Source organism: Nerophis lumbriciformis, linkage group LG02 (assembly GCF_033978685.3).
Source record: "Nerophis lumbriciformis linkage group LG02, RoL_Nlum_v2.1, whole genome shotgun sequence".
Classification (NCBI taxonomy): Eukaryota; Metazoa; Chordata; class Actinopteri; order Syngnathiformes; family Syngnathidae; genus Nerophis; species Nerophis lumbriciformis.
The window spans coordinates 73,272,501-73,292,500 of record NC_084549.2 but is presented as its reverse complement, the minus strand read 5'-3'; the positions used below and the strand labels follow the sequence as shown (position 1 = coordinate 73,292,500).

Genomic DNA, 20,000 nt, shown 5'->3' with positions numbered 1-20,000 from the left:
TGTCATAAAATAAAAACAGACAGCTCAGGTGCTGAAACTGTACTGTAAAATTTAATTGTTTTATTTAAAGTAAAAAACAAAAACAAATGTACATTTTACAGTAAAATTCTGGCAACTGAGCTGCCTTTTTTTTTGTTTGTTTTTTTTAAACCATAAAAACAGCAGTACTGTTTCTCTATTTACAGTAATATACACTACATTTTGAGGTGAAATTATTGCAATTTACCATATTTTTTTTTACATTCTAGTAAAAAAAAAAAAAAAAAGTACTAATAAAAGGCATAAAAAATGGTGTCATAAAACAAACAAACTGACATCTCAGGTGCCGAAATTGTACTGTAAATTTTAATTGTTTTTATTTAAAGTAAAAAAAAAAAAAAAAAAAAGGAAATTTTACAGTAAAATTCTGGCAACTGAGCTGCCTTTTTTTTTTCTTTTTTTTTTTACCATAAAAACAGCAGTAGTGTTTTTCCATTTACAGTAATATACACTACATTTTAAGGTGAAATTATTGCAACTTACCATATTTTTTTTACATTTCAAATTTAAAAAAATCTACTAATAAAATGCATAAAAAATGGTGTCATAAAACAAACAAACTGACAGCTCAGGTGCCGAAATTGTACTGTAAAATTTAATTGTTTTTATTTAAAGTAAAAAAAAAAAAAACTAATGTAAATTTTACAGTAAAATTCTGGCAACTGAGCTGCCTTTTTTACCATAAAAACAGCAGTAGTGTTTTTTTATTTACAGTAATATACACTACATTTTGAGGTGAAATTATTGCAATTTACCATATTTTTATTTACATTCTAGTAAAAAAAAAAAAAAAAGTACTAATAAAAGGCATAAAAAATGGTGTCATAAAACAAACAAACTGACAGCTCAGGTGCCGAAATTGTACTGTAAAATTTAATTGTTTTTATTTAAAGTAAAAAAAAAAATTAAAAACATTTTTACAGTAAAATTCTGGCAACTGAGCTGCCTTTTTTTTTTAACCATAAAAACAGCAGTACAGTTTTTCCATTTACAGTAATATACACTACATTTTGAGGTAAAATTATTGCAACTTACCATTTTTTTTTTTTACATTTTAGTTAAAAAAAACAAAAAACTAATAAAATGCATAATAAATGGTGTCATAACTGACAGCTCAGGTGCCGAAATTGTACTGTAAAATGTAATTGTTTTTATTTAAAGTAAGAAAAAAAACAAATGTAAATTTTACAGTAAAATTCTGGCAACTGAGCTGCCTTTTTACCATAAAAACAGCAGTAGTGTTTTTCCATTTACAGTAATATACACTACATTTTGAGGTGAAATTATTGCAACTTAACATATTATTTTTACATTTTAGTTAAAAAAAAATCTACTAATAAAATGCATAAAAAATTGTGTCACAAAACAAACAAACTGACAGCTCAGGTGCCGAAATTGTACTGTAAATTTTAATTGTTTTTATTTAAAGTAAAAAAAAAAAAAAAAAAAAGGAAATTTTACAGTAAAATTCTGGCAACTGAGCTGCCTTTTTTTTTTCTTTTTTTTTTTACCATAAAAACAGCAGTAGTGTTTTTCCATTTACAGTAATATACACTACATTTTAAGGTGAAATTATTGCAACTTACCATATTTTTTTTACATTTCAAATTTTAAAAAATCTACTAATAAAATGCATAAAAAATGGTGTCATAAAACAAACAAACTGACAGCTCAGGTGCCGAAATTGTACTGTAAAATTTAATTGTTTTTATTTAAAGTAAAAAAAAAAAAAACTAATGTAAATTTTACAGTAAAATTCTGGCAACTGAGCTGCCTTTTTTACCATAAAAACAGCAGTAGTGTTTTTCCAATTGCAGTAATATACACTACATTTTGAGGTGAAATTATTGCAATTTACCATATTTTTATTTACATTCTAGTAAAAAAAAAAAAAAAAAGTACTAATAAAAGGCATAAAAAATGGTGTCATAAAACAAACAAACTGACAGCTCAGGTGCCGAAATTGTACTGTAAATTTTAATTGTTTTTATTTAAAGTAAAAAAAAAAAAATAAAGTAAATTTTACAGTAAAATTCTGGCAACTGAGCTGCCTTTTTTTTTTTAACCATAAAAACAGCAGTACTGTTTTTCCATTTACAGTAATATACACTACATTTTGAGGTGAAATTATTGCAACTTACCATATTTTTTTTTACATTTTAGTTTAAAAAAAATCTACTAATAAAATGCATAAAAAATGGTGTCATAAAACTAACAAACTGACAGCTCAGGTGCCGACATTGTACTGTAAAATTTAATTGTTTTTATTTAAAGTAAAAAAAAAAAACTAATGTAAATTTTACAGTAAAATTCTGGCAACTGAGCTGCCTTTTTTACCATAAAAACAGCAGTACTGTTTTTCCATTTACAGTAATATACACTACATTTTGAGGTGAAATTATTGCAATTTACCATATTTTTATTTACATTCTAGTAAAAAAAAAAAAAAAAAGTACTAATAAAAGGCATAAAAAATGGTGTCATAAAACAAACAAACTGACAGCTCAGGTGCCGAAATTGTACTGTAAATTTTAATTGTTTTTATTTAAAGTAAAAAAAAAAAAATAAAGTAAATTTTACAGTAAAATTCTGGCAACTGAGCTGCCTTTTTTTTTTTAACCATAAAAACAGCAGTACTGTTTTTCCATTTACAGTAATATACACTACATTTTGAGGTGAAATTATTGTAACTTACCATATTTTTTTTACATTTTAGTTTAAAAAAAAAAACTTATAAAATGCATAATAAATGATGTCATAACTGACAGCTCAGGTGCCGAAATTGTACTGTAAAATGTAATTGTTTTTATTTAAAGTAAAAAAAAAAACACATGCAAATTTTACAGTAAAATTCTGGCAACTGAGCTGCCTTTTTTTTTTTTTTTTTTTTAACCATAAAAACAGCAGTACTGTTTTTCCATTTACAGTAATATACACTACATTTTGAGGTGAAATTATTGCAACTTACCATTTTTTTGTTACATTTTAGTTTAAAAAAAAATCTACTAATAAAATGCATACAAAAATGGTGCAATAATAGTATTGACTGTTAGAAGCGGCCCTCTGGGGCCAAACATAACTGCCATGTGGCCCTCGGTGAAAACCACTTTGACACCTCTGGTTTTGTGCTTCCAACACAAGCATACTGGATTGAATTAACTTGAGACAGCGCCCTCTGGGCTCATTTTTTAAATAAAAGCAATTTCTATTGAATCATTAAAAAAAACAACTAAATGAATGTTGGGAAGCAAATGGCAAACCGCGACTTTCCTGTATTCAAGCTAGAAGCCCATTTCCTAGTCTAGTGCCCCTAGTGGACAACACAGTGGACATACATACAGTTGAACCCACTTATGTCGACACTTCTCACGCTGGCTGGCTTATGTCAACATAACTTGTGATTTAGGGCTATATCAATAAATATTGATTGATGATTGATTGATTGATAAGCGGTTGTCAACATTACCGAAACTTGTGACTTTGGCCAGACAGATAATCAGCGGGGCTGCTACGAATAATCGATGAAATTGATTAATTTGATCAGAAAAAACCTTCAGTTATGTGTTGCTTCTAAGGCTGAAACGACGCGTCGACGTAGTCGACGTCATCGGTTACGTAAATACGTCGACGCCGTTTTTGTGCGTCGGCGCGTCGCATATTTACGTCACACTACTGTCATGGCGGAGCGCAAAGCAGACGATGCGAGCGAGGGGAAAAAAGCACGCCAAAAGTCGTCAAAAGTGTGGGAGTATTTCAATAAACGGCCTAATAATGTTGTTGTATGCACACTGTGTCGAGCGGAAATGGCCTATCATAGCAGCACAACGGCTATGAACGAACATTTGAAAAGAAAACCCCCGACAGCGTTCTTGCCATCACCATCAACAAGTCAATCGTCCGCGTGCGTATACGTTGTCATTATTACACAAAAACATGAATGTGTCATTTGTATCTGCGTTGTAAATTCATAAACTAAAGCACCGTTTCGCTCTGAGAGGCGCGTTTGGCGTGCCTGTTCAGTGTTTACAAAGACGCGCTCCTCTTTAACGCTGTGGAGAGGCGGCGGCGGCCAGCGAGCGGCGAGGCGGGGCGCGCCGGGAGCGACGCCGCAATCGTGCCCAGGTGCGCGATCCGCGCAGTTGGAAGAGAAAAGACTTTGTGTAAAATGAAAAGATTGTAAACCTGGCAAAGCCGTCTGGCGTTCAGTCTGTCGGTCCTGAAAGAACCCCACGGCACAAGACGTGTCACAAACGCTAACGTTAATTAGTTGTGCAAATACCTTTTACAACATTAACAGTTACATATACTATGTACAAACCAACAATTAACTTTCACTTTAATCATACTATCATTGTTGTGTTATTAAGCAAAATAAGCAATAATTTTACTTTTGTTGAAATGTTTACACTGTACACTTTTTTGTATTGGATGTTTAGCTTTATTTTTGCACATTTTAGCAAATAAGCAATACTTTTACTTTTGTTGAATTGTTTACACTTGTTACAGAATATTTCCGTTTTGCACTTTTTTGTATTGGATGTTTATCTTTATTTTTGCACATTTTAAAGCAAAATAAGCAATACTTTTACTTTTGAAATGCTTATACTATTCCAGAATATTAAGATTTGCACTGGATGTTTACTTTTATATTTGCACATTAAAAAGCAAATAAGCTACTTTTAATTTTGTTAAATGTTAAAAGTTTTAAATGTTTACATTGTTACAGAATATTTTGTCATGTTGTTGTCAATGTTGACTGAGTGGCCATACTTTTTTTTTTGTAAATAAAAGCCATGCCTTTTGAAAAAACTGGCCTACATTCATTTTTTCCTCTTCATTTTAAATTAAAAAAAAAAATCGGTAAAAGGAAAAATAATCTATAGATTAATCGAAAAAATAATCTATAGATTAACCGATTAATCGAAAAAAATAATCTATAGATTAATCGATAGAAAAATAATCGTTAGCTGCAGCCCTAGTTGCTTCCATTGTTTATTAAGTGTAACTTGTCAAACTTCGTACAATCCGGACGGCATGGAGTGCCCAGAACTTCAAATATGCAGACATTGTTTCCGCACGGCGACTAAAATAGAGTGTACATGAGAGCGGTGGTGCAGTAATCTGTGTTATGGCTAACAGCGCAGATTTGTATTTGTTTTTCTTAAAACCGTAAAAGATTATTTAATATTTTCTTTGAGGCTGAAAAGAGTGTTTTATCCAATTACTTGTTGAGTAGCTGAGATAGGCTCCAACACCCCCCGGCGACCCCGAAAGGGACAAGCGGTAGAAAATTGATGGATGGATGGATAGAACAAACTAATTAATAGATTACTGGATTTCTAAAATAATTGATCGCTGCTGCCATAATATAATATAATATGCAGGATGGGCTTTCAGCATATTTTTATTAAAATTGTTATTTGATATTTTAGCTAATTTTGTCTAATCTTGACTAGAACGCTTTTGTAAAAAATGCTAATCTTTATTCCGTTGGCTGACAATCTAAAAAAAAAAAGATAATTAAATGAGTGCATTTTGTTAGTGGCCAAGGTAGAATCCAGGTTAGTGCAGCCATGTTTTATTGTGAAGCTTACTTTGTGTCAGAATAATTGTGTATAAGTTATAACACAATTTGTTTCCCCATGAGTTCAGGTCGCCCTGCGAGAAGACAAAAGCTGTCTTTGACCTTATCAAGCAAAAGGCCCACCACTTGTAAACCTCCACTGTGTGCGATGGCATGCGACGTGGAGGTGTCGGTTTCTTTGATCTATAAGACAGCCACAGGAAGATCTTATCGTGACCCGAAATCTACAAAGCAGAGAGGGGGCAAACCCGACACCGCTCCAATCACCTTTTTGTTTGAACTGTTTATGACCCAGCGCCGCGGCAGTTTATGACCACCTACCCTTAGAAGCAGCTGCAGCCATGTAAACAGAAAATGCCCAAATAAATGAGGCGTGTGGAACCCTTTCCTCAAAACGTGGGGCGACATTGTACAAGGGTGCAAGTGCACGCACTCTCCCCATGAGCTAAATTGAGTCCTGTCTCTGTTTGACTCCTTGCTTCTTGTCTTATTTAATAGATAGTTCGGTGTTTGAACCTGACACTTTGCACTAAACAGGACGTCACCGTGTGCACGTTTGAATGCTTTGCAACTTAATAATAAGGAATGAACACAACCATTTTGTGTCGACAAAAGCGGAACACCACTTTTGTTGAGGTCGACCTAAGCTGAGATAGTTCCAGAATAATTGTATATAAATTATCACACAATTTGTTTCCCCATGAGTTCAGGTCGCCCTGCGAGAAGACAAAAGCTGTCTTTAAACTTATCAAGCAAAAGGCCTACCGCTTGTAAACCTCCACTGTGTGCGATGGCATGCGACGTGGAGGTGTCGGTTTCTTTGATCTATAAGACAGCCACAGGAAGATCTTATCGTGACCCGAAATCTACAAAGCAGAGAGGGGGCAAACCCGACACCGCTCCAATCACCTTTTTGTTTGAACTGTTTATGACCCAGCGCCGCGGCAGTTTATGACCACCTCCCCTTAGAAGAAGCTGCAGCCATGTAAACAGAAAATGCCCAAATAAATGAGGCGTGTGGAACCCTTTCCTCAGAGCATGGGGCGACATTGTACAAGGGTACAAGTGCACGCACTCTCCCCATGAGCTAAATTGAGTCCTGTCTCTGTTTGATTCCTTGCTTCTTGTCTTATTTAATAGATAGTTCGGTGTTTGAACCTGACACTTTGCACTAAACAGGACGTCACCGCGTGCGCGTTTGAATGCTTTTCAACTTAATAATAAGGAATGACCACAACCATTTTGTGTCGACAAAAGCGGAACACCACTTTTGTTGAGGTCGACCTAAGCTGAGATAGTTCCAGAATAATTGTATATAAATTATCACACAATTTGTTTCCCCATGAGTTCGGGTCGCCCTGCGAGAAGACAAAAGCTGTCTTTGACCTTATCAAGCAGAAGGCCTACCACTTGTAAACCTCTACTGTGTGCGATGGGATGCGACGTGGAGGTGTCGGTTTCCTTGATCTATTGGACAGCCACAGGAAGGCCTTATCGTGACCCGAAATCTACAAAGCAGAGAGGGGGCAAACCCGACACCGCTCCAATCACCTTTTTGTTTTAACTGTTTATGACCCAGCGCCGCGGCAGTTTATGACCACCTCCCCTTAGAAGCAGCTGCAGCCATGTAAACAGAAAATGCCCAAATAAATGAGGCGTGTGGAACCCTTTCCTCAGAGCGTGGGGCGACATTGTACAAGGGTGCAAGTGCACGCGCTCTCCTAGTGAGCTAAATTGAGTCCTGTCTCTGTTTGATTCCTTGCTTTTTGTCTTATTTAATAGATAGTTCGGTGTTTGAACCTGACACTTTGCACTAAACAGGACGTCACCGCGTGCGCGTTTGAATGCTTTTCAACTTAATAATAAGGAATGACCACAACCATTTTGTGTCGACAAAAGCGGAACACCACTTTTGTTGAGGTCGACCTAAGCTGAGATAGTTCCAGAATAATTGTATGTAAATTATCACACAATTTGTTTCCCCATGAGTTCAGGTTGCCCTGCGAGAAGACAAAAGCTGTCTTTAAACTTATCAAGCAAAAGGCCTACCACTTGTAAACCTCCACTGTGTGCGATGGGATGCGACGTGGAGGTGTCGGTTTCTTTGATCTATTGGACAGCCACAGGAAGGACCTTATCGTGACCCGAAATCTACAAAGCAGAGAGGGGGCAAACCCGACACCGCTCCAATCACCTTTTTGTTTGAACTGTTTATGACCCAGCGCCGCAGCAGTTTATGACCACCTCCCCTTAGAAGAAGCTGCAGCCATGTAAACAGAAAATGCCCAAATAAATGAGGCGTGTGGAACCCTTTCCTCAGAGCGTGGGGCGACATTGTACGAGGGTGCAAGTGCACACGCTCTCCTAGTGAGCTAAGTTGAATCCTGTCTCTGTACGATTCCTTGCTTCTTGTCTCGTTTAATAGATAGTTCATGTGTTTGAATGCTTTGCAACTTAATAATGACACGACAAAAGCGGAACACCACGTTTGTTGAGGTCGACCTAAGCTGAGATAGTTCCAGAACAATAAGACGGTGGACTGGGACTGGATTAGTTGGACGACATCCAACTTAAAGGACGGAAGACAAGTCAGAAGAGAGGAGAAGAAATAAGAAATGGGGATGAGGAGTTTGTGTTTTACCTCAGCCGTCTTAAGAAGCGTTAGGTCCTCCTTTAAGCGCTTCATGAGCTCTTTTCGCATGTGTTTTGGTGACTGTCCAACTTCCTGTTTGGCCTGGAATGTGTTTTGTGTTTGATTGCGAGCAAATACAACAGTAATAGCAAAGAAGGCTCTTGGAAAGTAGAAGACATGCAGAAGACAAGAGAGGGTCCCACCACCAGATGATTCAAGTGACCCCCATCCTCCCGAGATTAGTAGCCAAGAGTTGCACCGCAGTTAGTCAAGTTCTACTTTGCAAGATGATCGTTTGTCGTGCGGCTTGGAATGAAAAAAGCAAGAGAAACTAAGCTGGAATCATCAGTCAGGACTATTTGGTTATCAATGATTCCAAGTCAGCCGTCACCCCGAATAATCCCGATACCAGGTAAAATAATCATCCATTGACCAAAGCCACCTCACACACTCACACCAAACACACGGTTAGTACAATATAGCACAGTTCAAATACAAAAAAAAAATCACGTAGTAAAACACGCTTGCATCAGCGCTAATAGTCTGTATTGATGCTGCAAGCAGAGGCCAACAAGTACTTGACCACACTAAACACGGAGCGAGATCACCATGGCAACAAAGCTAAGTGCGAGAGAGAGCGAGAGCTGCATAAGATGGACACAAACAAAGCATAATAATAATAATAATAATAAAAACAGCTCTGAGAGGCAGACGAAGACGTCTCACACAGCTCACAAAGCCTGCTGTGGAGGCGGGTAAATAATGAATACACAAACATGCGGCAGATATCATAGCGATCTATGCTAATGTACAAAAAAGCAGTGAAGTTGTCACGTTGTGTAAATGGTCAATAAAAAGAGAATACAACAAATCCTTTTCAACTTATATTCAATTGAATAGACTGCAAAGACAAGATATTTAACGTTCCAACTGGTAAACTTTGTTATTTTTAGCAAATATTAGCTCATTTGGAATTTGATGCCTGCGACATGTTTCAAAAAAGCTGGCACAAGTGACAAAAAAGAGTGAGAAAGTTGAAGAATGCTCATCAAAGACTTATTTGGAACACCCCACAGGTGAACAGGCTTATTGGGAACAGGTGGGTGCCATGATTGGGTATAAAAATAGATTCCATGAAATGCTCAGTCGTTCACAAACAAGGACGGGGGCGAGGGTCACCACTTTGTCAACAAATGCCTGAGCAAATTGTTTAAGAACAACATTTCTCAACCAAGGAATTTAGGGATTTCACCATCTACGCTCCGTAATATCATCAAAAGGTTCAGAGAATCTGGAGAAATTACTGCACGTAAGCCATGATATTACACACCTTGGATCCCTCAGGCGGTGCTGCATCAAAAAGCCACATCAATGTGTAAAGGATATCACCACATGGGCTCAGGAACACTTAAAAAACAGTCAGTAACTACAGTTGGTCGCTACATCTGTAAGTGCAAGTTAAAACCCCGGGTTGGGGAGGAGATCTTGCCCCAAGTGGAGGAGTTCAAGTACCTCGGAGTCTTGTTCACGAGTGGGGGGGGGGAGTGGATCGTCAGATCGACAGGCGGATCGGTGCGGCGTCTTCAGTAATGCGGACGCTGTATCGATCCGTTGTGGTGAAGAAGGAGCTGAGCCGGAAGGCAAAGCTCTCAATTTACCGGTCGATCTACGTTCCCATCCTCACCTATGGTCATGAGCTTTGGGTTATGACCGAAAGGACAAGATCACGGGTACAAGCGGCCGAAATGAGTTTCCTCCGCCGGGTGGCGGGGCTCTCCCTTAGAGATAGGGTGAGAAGCTCTGTCATCCGGGAGGAGCTCAAAGTAAAGCCGCTGCTCCTCCACATGGAGAGGAGCCAGATGAGGTGGTTCGGGCATCTGGTCAGGATGCCACCCTAACGCCTCCCTAGGGAGGTGTTTAGGGCACGTCCGACCGGTAGGAGGCCACGGGGAAGACCCAGGACACGTTGGGAAGACTATGTCTCCCGGCTGGCCTGGGAACGCCTCGGGATCCCACAGGAAGAGCTGGACGAAGTGGCTGGGGAGAGGGAAGTCTGGGCTTCCCTGCTTAGGCTGCTGCCCCCGCGACCCGACCTCGGATAAGCGGAAGATATTTCATGTTCACACTGAGAAACTTTCTTATTTTTGGCAAATAATCATGAACTTAGAATTTATTGGCAGCAACACATGTCAAAAAAGGCATTTTAACCAGTGTGTTACATGGCCTTTCCTTTTAACAACACTCAGTAAAGGTTTGGGAACTGAGGAGACACATTTTTGAAGTGGAATTCTTTCCCATTCTTGCTTGATGTACAGCTTAAGTTGTTCAACAGTCTCCCTTCTCATATTTTAGCCTTCACACATTCTCAATGTCTGGACTACAGGCAGGCCAGTCTAGTACTCGCACTCTTTTACTACGAAGCCACGCTGTTGTAACACGTGGCTTGGCATCGTCTTGCTGAAATAAGCAGGGGCGTCCATGATAATGTTGCTTGGATGGCAACATACAGTTAGGTCCATAAATATTTGGACATTGACACAATTTTCAGTATTCCAGCTCTGTACAACACCACAATGGATTTGAAATGAAACAATCAAGATGTGCTTTAAGTGCAGACTTTGAGCTTTAATTTGAGGGTATTTACATCCAAATCAGGTGAACGGTGTAGGAATTACAACACATTTTATATGTGCCTTCCACTTTTTAAGGGACCAAAAGTAATTGGACAATTGGCTACTCAGCTGTTCCATGGCCACGTTTGTGTTATTCCCTTGTTTTTTTTTCATTTATTTCATTTACAAAGAGCAGATAAAAGGCCTAGATGGCATTTCAAGTGTGGTATATTCATTTGGAATCTGGGGAGGTCATCTCTTAATATGATGTCCAAAGAGCTGTCACTATCAGTGAAGCAAGCCATCATTAGGCTGAAAAATCAAAACAAAGCCATCAGATAGATAGCAAAAACATGAGGTGTGGCCAAATCAACTGTTTGGTACATTCTTAAAAAGAGAGAACACACTACTGAGCTCAGCAACACCCAAAGACCTGGAAGACCACGGAAAACAAGTGTGGTGGATGACAGAAAAATCATTTCCCTTGTCAAGAAAAAGCCCTTCACAACAGTTGGCCAGATGAAGAAAAGTCTCCAGGACGTAGGTGTACCGTGTCCAAGTCAACAATTAAGAGAAGACTTCACCAGAGGAAATACAGAGGGTTCATCACAAGGTGTAAACCACTGGTGAGCCTCAAAAACAGGAAGGCCAGATTAGAGTTTGCCAAGAAACATGTAAAAGAGCCTGTGCAGTTCTGGAACAACATCTTATGGACAGATGAGACCAAGATCAACTTGTAGCAGAATGATGGAAAGAGAAGAGTATGGAGGAGGGAAGGAACTGCTCAAGATCCAAAGCATAGCACCTCATCAGTGAAGCATGGTGGTGGTAGTGGCATGCATGGCTGCCAGTGGAACTGGATCTCTTATATTTATTGATGATGTGACAGCTGACAAAAGCAGCAGAATGAATTCTGAAGTGTTTGGGGCAATATTATCTGCTCATATTCAGCCAAATGCTTCAAAACTCATTGGACGGCGCTTCACAATGCAGATGGTCAATGACCCCAAGCATACTGCGAAAGCCACCAAATAGTTTTTTAAGGCAAAGAAGTGGAATGTCCTGCAATGGCCAAGTCAATCACCTGACCTGAATCCAATTGAGCATGAATTTCACTTGCTGAAGACAAAACTGAAGGGAAAATGCCCAAAGAACAAGCAGGAAGTGAAGACGGCTGCAGCAGAGGCCCGGCAAAGCATCACCAGGGACCAAACCCTGCGTCTGGTGATGTCTATGGCTTCCACACTTCAGGCTGTCATTGACTGCAAAGGATTTGCAACAAAGTATTAAAAAATGACAATTTTATTTATGATTATATTCCATCCATCCATCCATCTTCTTCCGCTTATCCGAGGTCGGGTCGCGGGGGCAGCAGCCTAAGCAGGGAAGCCCAGACTTCCCTCTCCCCAGCCACTTCGTCCAGCTCCTCCCGGGGGATCCCGAGGCGTTCCCAGGCCAGCCGGGAGAGATAGTCTTCCCAGCGCGTCCTGGGTCTTCCCCGTGGCCTCCTACCGGTCGGACGTGCCCGAAACACCTCCCTAGGGAGGCGTTCGGGTGGCATCCTGACCAGATGCCCGAACCACCTCATCTGGCTCCTCTCCATGTGGAGGAGCAGCGGCTTTACTTTGAGCTCCCCCCGGATGACAGAGCTTCTCACCCTATCTCTAAGGGAGAGCCCCGCCACTCGGCGGAGGAAACTCATTTCGGCCGCTTGTACCCGTGATCTTGTCCTTTCGGTCATGACCCAAAGCTCATGACCATAGGTGAGGATGGGAACGTAGATCGACCGGTAAATCGAGAGCTTTGCCTTCCGGCTCAGCTCCTTCTTCACCACAACGGATCGATACAGCGTCCGCATTACTGAAGATGCCGCACCGATCCGCCAGTCGATCTCACGATCCACTCTTCCCCCACTCGTGAACAAGACTCCGAGGTACTTGAACTCCTCCACTTGGGGCAAGATCTCCTCCCCAACCCGGAGATGGCACTCCACCCTTTTCCGGGAGAGAACCATGGACTCGGACTTGGAGGTGCTGATTCCCATCCCAGTCGCTTCACACTCGGCTGCGAACCGATCCAGTGAGAGCTGAAGATCCTGGCCGGAGGAAGCCATCAGGACCACATCATCTGCAAATAGCAGAGACCTAATCCTGCAGCCACCAAACCAGATCCCCTCAATATTAGTTTGTCCAATTACTTTTGGTCCCTTAAAAAGTGGAAGGCACATATAAAATGTGTTGTAATTCCTACACCGTTCACCTGATTTGGATGTAAATACCCTCAAATTAAAGCTCAAAGTCTGCACTTAAAGCAGATCTTGATTGTTTCATTTCAAATCCATTGTGGTGTTGTACAGTGCTGGAATACTGAAAATTGTGTCAATGTCCAAATATTTATGGACCTAACTGTATGTTGCTCCAAAAGCTGTATGTACCTTTCAGCATTAATGGTGCCTTCACAGATGTGCAAGTTACCCATGCCTTGGCCACTAATACACCCCCATACCATCACACATGCTGCCTTTTACACTTTCACCCTAGAACAGTCCTGATGGTTCTTTTCCTCTGTGGTCCGGAGGACACGACGTCCAAAGTTTCCAAAAACAATTTGAAATGTGAACTCGTCAGACCACAGAACACTTTTCCACTTTGCATCGGTCCATCTTAGATGAGCTCAGGCCCAGCGAAGCCGGCGGCGTTACTGGGTGTTGTTGATAAATGGCTTTTGCTTTGCATAGTAGAGTTTTAACTTGCACTTACAGATGTAGCGACCAACTGTAGTTACTGACTGTTTTTTAAGTGTTCCTGAGCCCATGTGGTGATATCCTTTACACACTGATGTGGCTTTTTGATGCAGCACCGCCTGAGGGATCCGAGGTGCGTAATATCATGGCTTACGTGCAGTGATTTCTCCAGATTCTCTGAACCTTTTGATGATATTACGGAGCGTTGATGGTGAAATCCCTAAATTCCTTGGTTGAGAAATGTTGTTCTTAAACAATTTGCTCAGGCATTTGTTGACAAAGTGGTGACCCTCGCCCCCGTCCTTGTTTGTGAACGACTGAGCATTTCATGGAAGCTGCTTTTATACCCAATCATGGCACCCACCTGTTCCCAATTAGCCCGTTCACCTGTGGGATGTTCCAAATAAGTCTTTGACGAGCATTACTCAACTTTCTCAGTCTTTTTTGTCACTTGTGCCAGCTTTTCAAATTCCAAATGAGCTAATATTTGCTAAAAATAACAAAGTTTACCAGTTGGAACGTTAAATATCTTGTCTTTGCAGTCTATTCAAGTGAATATAAGTTGAAAAGGATTCTCTTTTTATTGACCATTTACACAACGTGACAACTTCACTGCTTTTGGGCTTTGTAGAAAAACATGCGGCAGCTACAAAAGCAATCTATGCTGATATACCAGAGCAGCATGGTCCACCACTCCCGTAGGCTTGAAAGCAAGTCAGCCAAGAAGCCACCAGGTGTTTCATCGACACGTGCACCCCTGAACGCCTCACAGTGACGACATGCAAATATGCACCACCTCCATGCACAACCCTCCCCTGTACCTCTTTCTTCTTGTTCTTCAGCATGTTCTGGAACTTGGAGAGTTCCTTGTCCTGGTCCGCTTTGATGCGCTTGGCTTCGTCCCGCAAGCGGCTGGTGTGGTCCTGTTCCAGGCGCTCGATGGTCTGCTTTTGCTTCTTCTCCATGCCCTCCACTTCCTGGTCGTACTGGCGCTTTTTGGCCTGCACACACAGCAGCGGGTACAGTCCTCCCCCGTACCAATAGTGGAGTGGTACTATCTCTGTCCAGGCGGCTCAGTAAAATAAGTCAACAGTAAGTTGTATTCAATTAATTGCAGGGTTTGTGGTCTACAAAGAAGACAGCTGTGGCTGTAGGAAACCTCCAGATTATTTTTTTAATAAATTAATTAATATACTATTATTTTATTTATTTATTCAACTATTAATAAGTGACTATTTTGTCAATGACAGCTGTTTTCTTCCGCACATTCCCATGCAAGCTCAAATCATATCAAAGTAAACTTTTTTTCCTCACTTTTGTGGTTTAAGTAAATAAACGCCAATGGCTACAATTATGTTATTTGTGGTATTTTTTTTAAATGAAAAAAGGTTTGAGGTTGAAAACATTGTGATGGAGTATTGGTGCGTGCAATACAGCAGCAGGTGGCTGTGGCCTGCGGGCCGGTTCTAATACTAATCAAATATCATCCCGGGGGCCATAGAGCATTCATTCGCGGGCTGGATCTGGCCCGTGGGCCTTGACTTTGACACATAAGTGTTGAATAAATAATAACGAATAATTAATGGTTTCATTATGCTGTATAATAGACTGTATTTATGTTATTCACAAGTGAATAATGCTGTATAATATACTGTATTTATGTTATTCACATCTGAATAATGCAGTATAATAGACTGTATTTATGTTATTAATATGTGAATATTTCTGTATAGACTGTATTTGTGTTATTCACATGTGAATAATGCAGTATAATAGACTGTATTTATATTATTCACATGTGAATAATGCAGTATAATAGAATGTATTTATATTATTCACATGTGAATAATGCTGTATAATAGACTGTATTTATGTTTTTCACATGTGAATAATGCTGTATAATAGACTGTATTTATATTATTCACATGTGAATAATGCAGTATAATAGACTGTATTTATATCATTCACATGTGAATAATGCAGTATAATAGACTGTATTTATATTATTCACATGTGAATAATGCTGTATAATAGACTGTGTTTATATTATTCACATGTGAATAATGCTGTATAATAGACTGTATTTATATCATTCACATGTGAATAATGCTGTATAATAGACTGTATTTATATTATTCACATGTGAATAATGCAGTACAATACTGTATTTATATTATTCACATGTGAATAATGCTGTATAATAGACTGTATTTATGTTATTCACATGTGAATAATGCAGTATAATAGAATGTATTTATATTATTCACATGTGAATAATGCTGTATAATAGACTGTATTTATAGTATTCACATGTGAATAATGCTGTATAATAGACTGTATTTATATTATTCACATGTGAATAATGCTGTATAATAGACTGTATTTATGTTATTCACATGTGAATAATGCAGTATAATAGAATGTATTCATATTATTCACATGTGAATAATGCAGTATAATGGACTGTATTTATATTATTCACATGTGAATAATGCAGTATAATAGACTGTATTTATATTATTCATATGTGAATAATGCTGTATAATAAACTGTATTTAAGTTATTCACATGTGAATAATGCTGTATAATAGACTGTATTTATAGTATTCACATGTGAATAATGCTGTATAATAGACGGTATTTATATTATTCACATGTGAATAATGCTGTATAATAGACGGTATTTATATTATTCTCATGTGAATAATGCTGTATAATAGACTGTATTTATATTATTCACATGTGAATAATGCTGTATAATAGACTGTATTTATATTATTCACATGTGAATAATGCTGTATAATAGACTGCATTTATATTATTCACATGTGAATAATGCAGTATAATAGAATGTATTTATATCATTCACATGTGAATAATGCTGTATAATAGACTGTATTTATATTATTCACATGTGAATAATGCAGTACAATACTGTATTTATATTATTCACATGTGAATAATGCTGTATAATAGACTGTATTTATATTATTCTCATGTGAATAATGCTGTATAATAGACTGTATTTATATTATTCACATGTGAATAATGCTGTATAATAGACTGTATTTATATTATTCACATGTGAATAATGCTGTATAATAGACTGTATTTATATTATTCACATGTGAATAATGCAGTATAATAGACTGTATTTATATTATTCACATGTGAATAATGCTGTATAATAGACTGCATTTATATTATTCACATGTGAATAATGCAGTATAATAGACTGTATTTACATTATTCACATGTGAATAATGCTGTATAATAGACTGTATTTACATTATTCACATGTGAATAATGCAGTATAATACTGTATTTATATTATTCACATGTGAATAATGCTGTATAATAGACTGTATTTATGTTATTCACATGTGAATAATGCAGTATAATAGACTGTATTCATATTATTCACATGTGAATAATGCTGTATAATAGACTGTATTTATATTATTCACATGTGAATAATGCAGTATAATAGACTGTATTTATATTATTCACATGTGAATAATGCTGTATAATATACTGTATTTGTGTTATTCACATGTGAATAATGCAGTATAATAGACTGTATTTATATTATTCACATGTGAATAATGCAGTATAATAGACTGTATTTATATCATTCACATGTGAATAATGCTGTATAATAGACTGTATTTATATTATTCACATGTGAATAATGCTGTATAATAGACTGTATTTATATTATTTACATGTGAATGATGCTGTATAATAGACTGTATTTATGTTATTCACATGTGAATAATGCAGTATAATAGAATGTATTTATATTATTCACATGTGAATAATGCAGTATAATAGACTGTATTTATATTATTCACATGTGAATAATGCTGTATAATAGACTGTATTTATGTTATTCACATGTGAATAATGCAGTATAATAGACTGTATTTATATTATTCACATGTAAATAATGCTGTATAATAGACTGTATTTATGTTATTCACATGTGACTAATGCTGTATAATAGACTATATTTATTTTATTCACATGTGAATAATGCTGTATAATAGACTGTATTTATGTTATTCACATGTGAATAATGCAGTATAATAGACTGTATTTATGTTATTCACATGTGAATAATGCAGTATAATAGACTGTATTTATATTATTCACATGTGAATAATGCAGTATAATAGACTGTATTTATATTATTCACATGTGAATAATGCTGTATAATAGACTGTATTTATGTTATTCACATGTGAATAATGCTGTATAATAGACTGTATTTATATTATTCACATGTGAATAATGCTGTATAATAGACTGTATTTATATTATTCACATGTGAATAATGCTGTATAATAGACTGTATTTATGTTATTCACATGTGAATAATGCAGTATAATAGACTGCATTATTCACATGTGAATATTTCTGTATAATATACTGTATTTATATAATTCACATGTGAATAATGCAGTATAATAGACTGTATTTATATTATTCGCATGTGAATAATGCTGTATAATAGACTGTATTTATGTTATTCACATGTGAATAATGCTGTATAATAGACTGTATTTATATAATTCACATGTGAATAATGCAGTATAATAGACTGTATTTATATTATTCGCATGTGAATAATGCTGTATAATAGACTGTATTTATATTATTCACATGTGAATAATGCTGTATAATAGACTGTATTTATGTTATTCACATGTGAATAATGCTGTATAATAGACTGTATTTATATTATTCACATGTGAATAATGCTGTATAATAGACTGTATTTATATTATTCACATGTGAATAATGCTGTATAATAGACTGTATTTATGTTATTCACATGTGAATAATGCTGTATAATAGACTGTATTTATATTATTCACAACCCCCTGGGAGATGAGGGGAGCAGTGGGCAGCAGCAGTGGCCGCGCCCGGGAATCATTTTTGGTGATTTAACCCCCAATTCCAACCCTTGATGCTGAATGCCAAGCAGGGAGGTAATGGCTCCCATTTTTATAGTCTTAGGTATGACTCGGCCAGGGTTTGAACTCACAACCTACCGATCTCAGGGCGGTGAATAATGCAGTGTAATAGACTGTATTTATATTATTCACATGTGAATAATGCTGTATAATAGACTGTATTTATATTATTCACATGTGAATAATGCTGTATAATAGACTGTATTTATATTATTCACATGTGAATAATGCTGTATAATAGACTGTATTTATATTATTCACATGTGAATAATGCTGTATAATAAACTGTATTTATGTTATTCACATGTGAATAATGCAGTATAATAGACTGTATTTATATTATTCATATGTGAATAATGCTGTATAATAAACTGTATTTAAGTTATTCACATGTGAATAATGCTGTATAATAGACTGTATTTATAGTATTCACATGTGAATAATGCTGTATAATAGACTGTATTTATATTATTCACATGTGAATAATGCAGTATAATAGACTGTATTTATATTATTCACATGTGAATAATGCTGTATAATAGACTGTATTTATATTATTCACATGTGAATAATGCAGTACAATACTGTATTTATATTATTCACATGTGAATAATGCTGTATAATAGACTGTATTTATATTATTCTCATGTGAATAATGCTGTATAATAGACTGTATTTATATTATTCACATGTGAATAATGCTGTATAATAGACGGTATTTATATTATTCACATGTGAATAATGCAGTATAATAGACTGTATTTATGTTATTCACATGTGAATAATGCAGTATAATAGACTGTATTTATATTATTCAAATGTGAATAATGCTGTATAATAGACTGTATTTATATTATTCACATGTGAATAATGCTGTATAATAGACTGTATTTATGTTATTCACATGTGAATAATGCTGTATAATAGACGGTATTTATATTATTCACATGTGAATAATGCTGTATAATAGACTGTATTTATGTTATTCACATGTGAATAATGCTGTATAATAGACTGTATTTATATTATTCACATGTAAAAAATACCTAAGTGTTTATTGTTTATTGTGAGCGAACTGTGGTGCTGAATTTCCCCCAGGGATCAATAAAGTACTTTCTATTCTATTCTATAATTTGACCAAGTTGTAAGCTGTAGGTTAGATCTAATTATTTAATATGATGAGTAAGATGACTAATTCAGTGTTATTATCTGTAGTGTAAAAGTTGGGCACCGAGGTCAATAAGGTGTGATCTCCATGGCAACGATTCTGTCATGACACGCAAATGGAGGTGGTGGAAGTGACTCACTGTAGTTTCCTGCTCAAAGCGCCGCAAGATGTGGTCTCTCTGCTGCTGCAGCTTGTTGCTGAGCTGCTGCTGAGCTCGCTGCTCCTCTTTCTGCAGCAGGCGCA

General features: G+C 36.9%; 1 protein-coding gene across 3 annotated transcripts in view; it reads right to left on the bottom strand.

Annotated features, from left to right (window-relative positions):
* The window catches only part of slka (STE20-like kinase a), a 107,880-nt gene that overhangs the window by 22,887 nt on the left and 64,993 nt on the right, over positions 1-20,000 (bottom strand). For 2 of the 3 annotated variants that reach the window (XM_061968398.1, XM_061968406.1), the window contains exons 11-12: positions 19,897-20,000; positions 14,432-14,611 (exon numbers count right to left, since the gene is read on the bottom strand). The exon at positions 19,897-20,000 is cut by the window's right edge and continues 20 nt beyond it. In XM_061968398.1, the coding sequence (XP_061824382.1) occupies positions 14,432-14,611; positions 19,897-20,000 (284 nt within the window). Of the gene's footprint in view, positions 1-8,264; positions 8,358-14,431; positions 14,612-19,896 lie in introns of all 3 variants that reach the window. The other variant, XM_061968388.1, reaches the window with a different exon arrangement.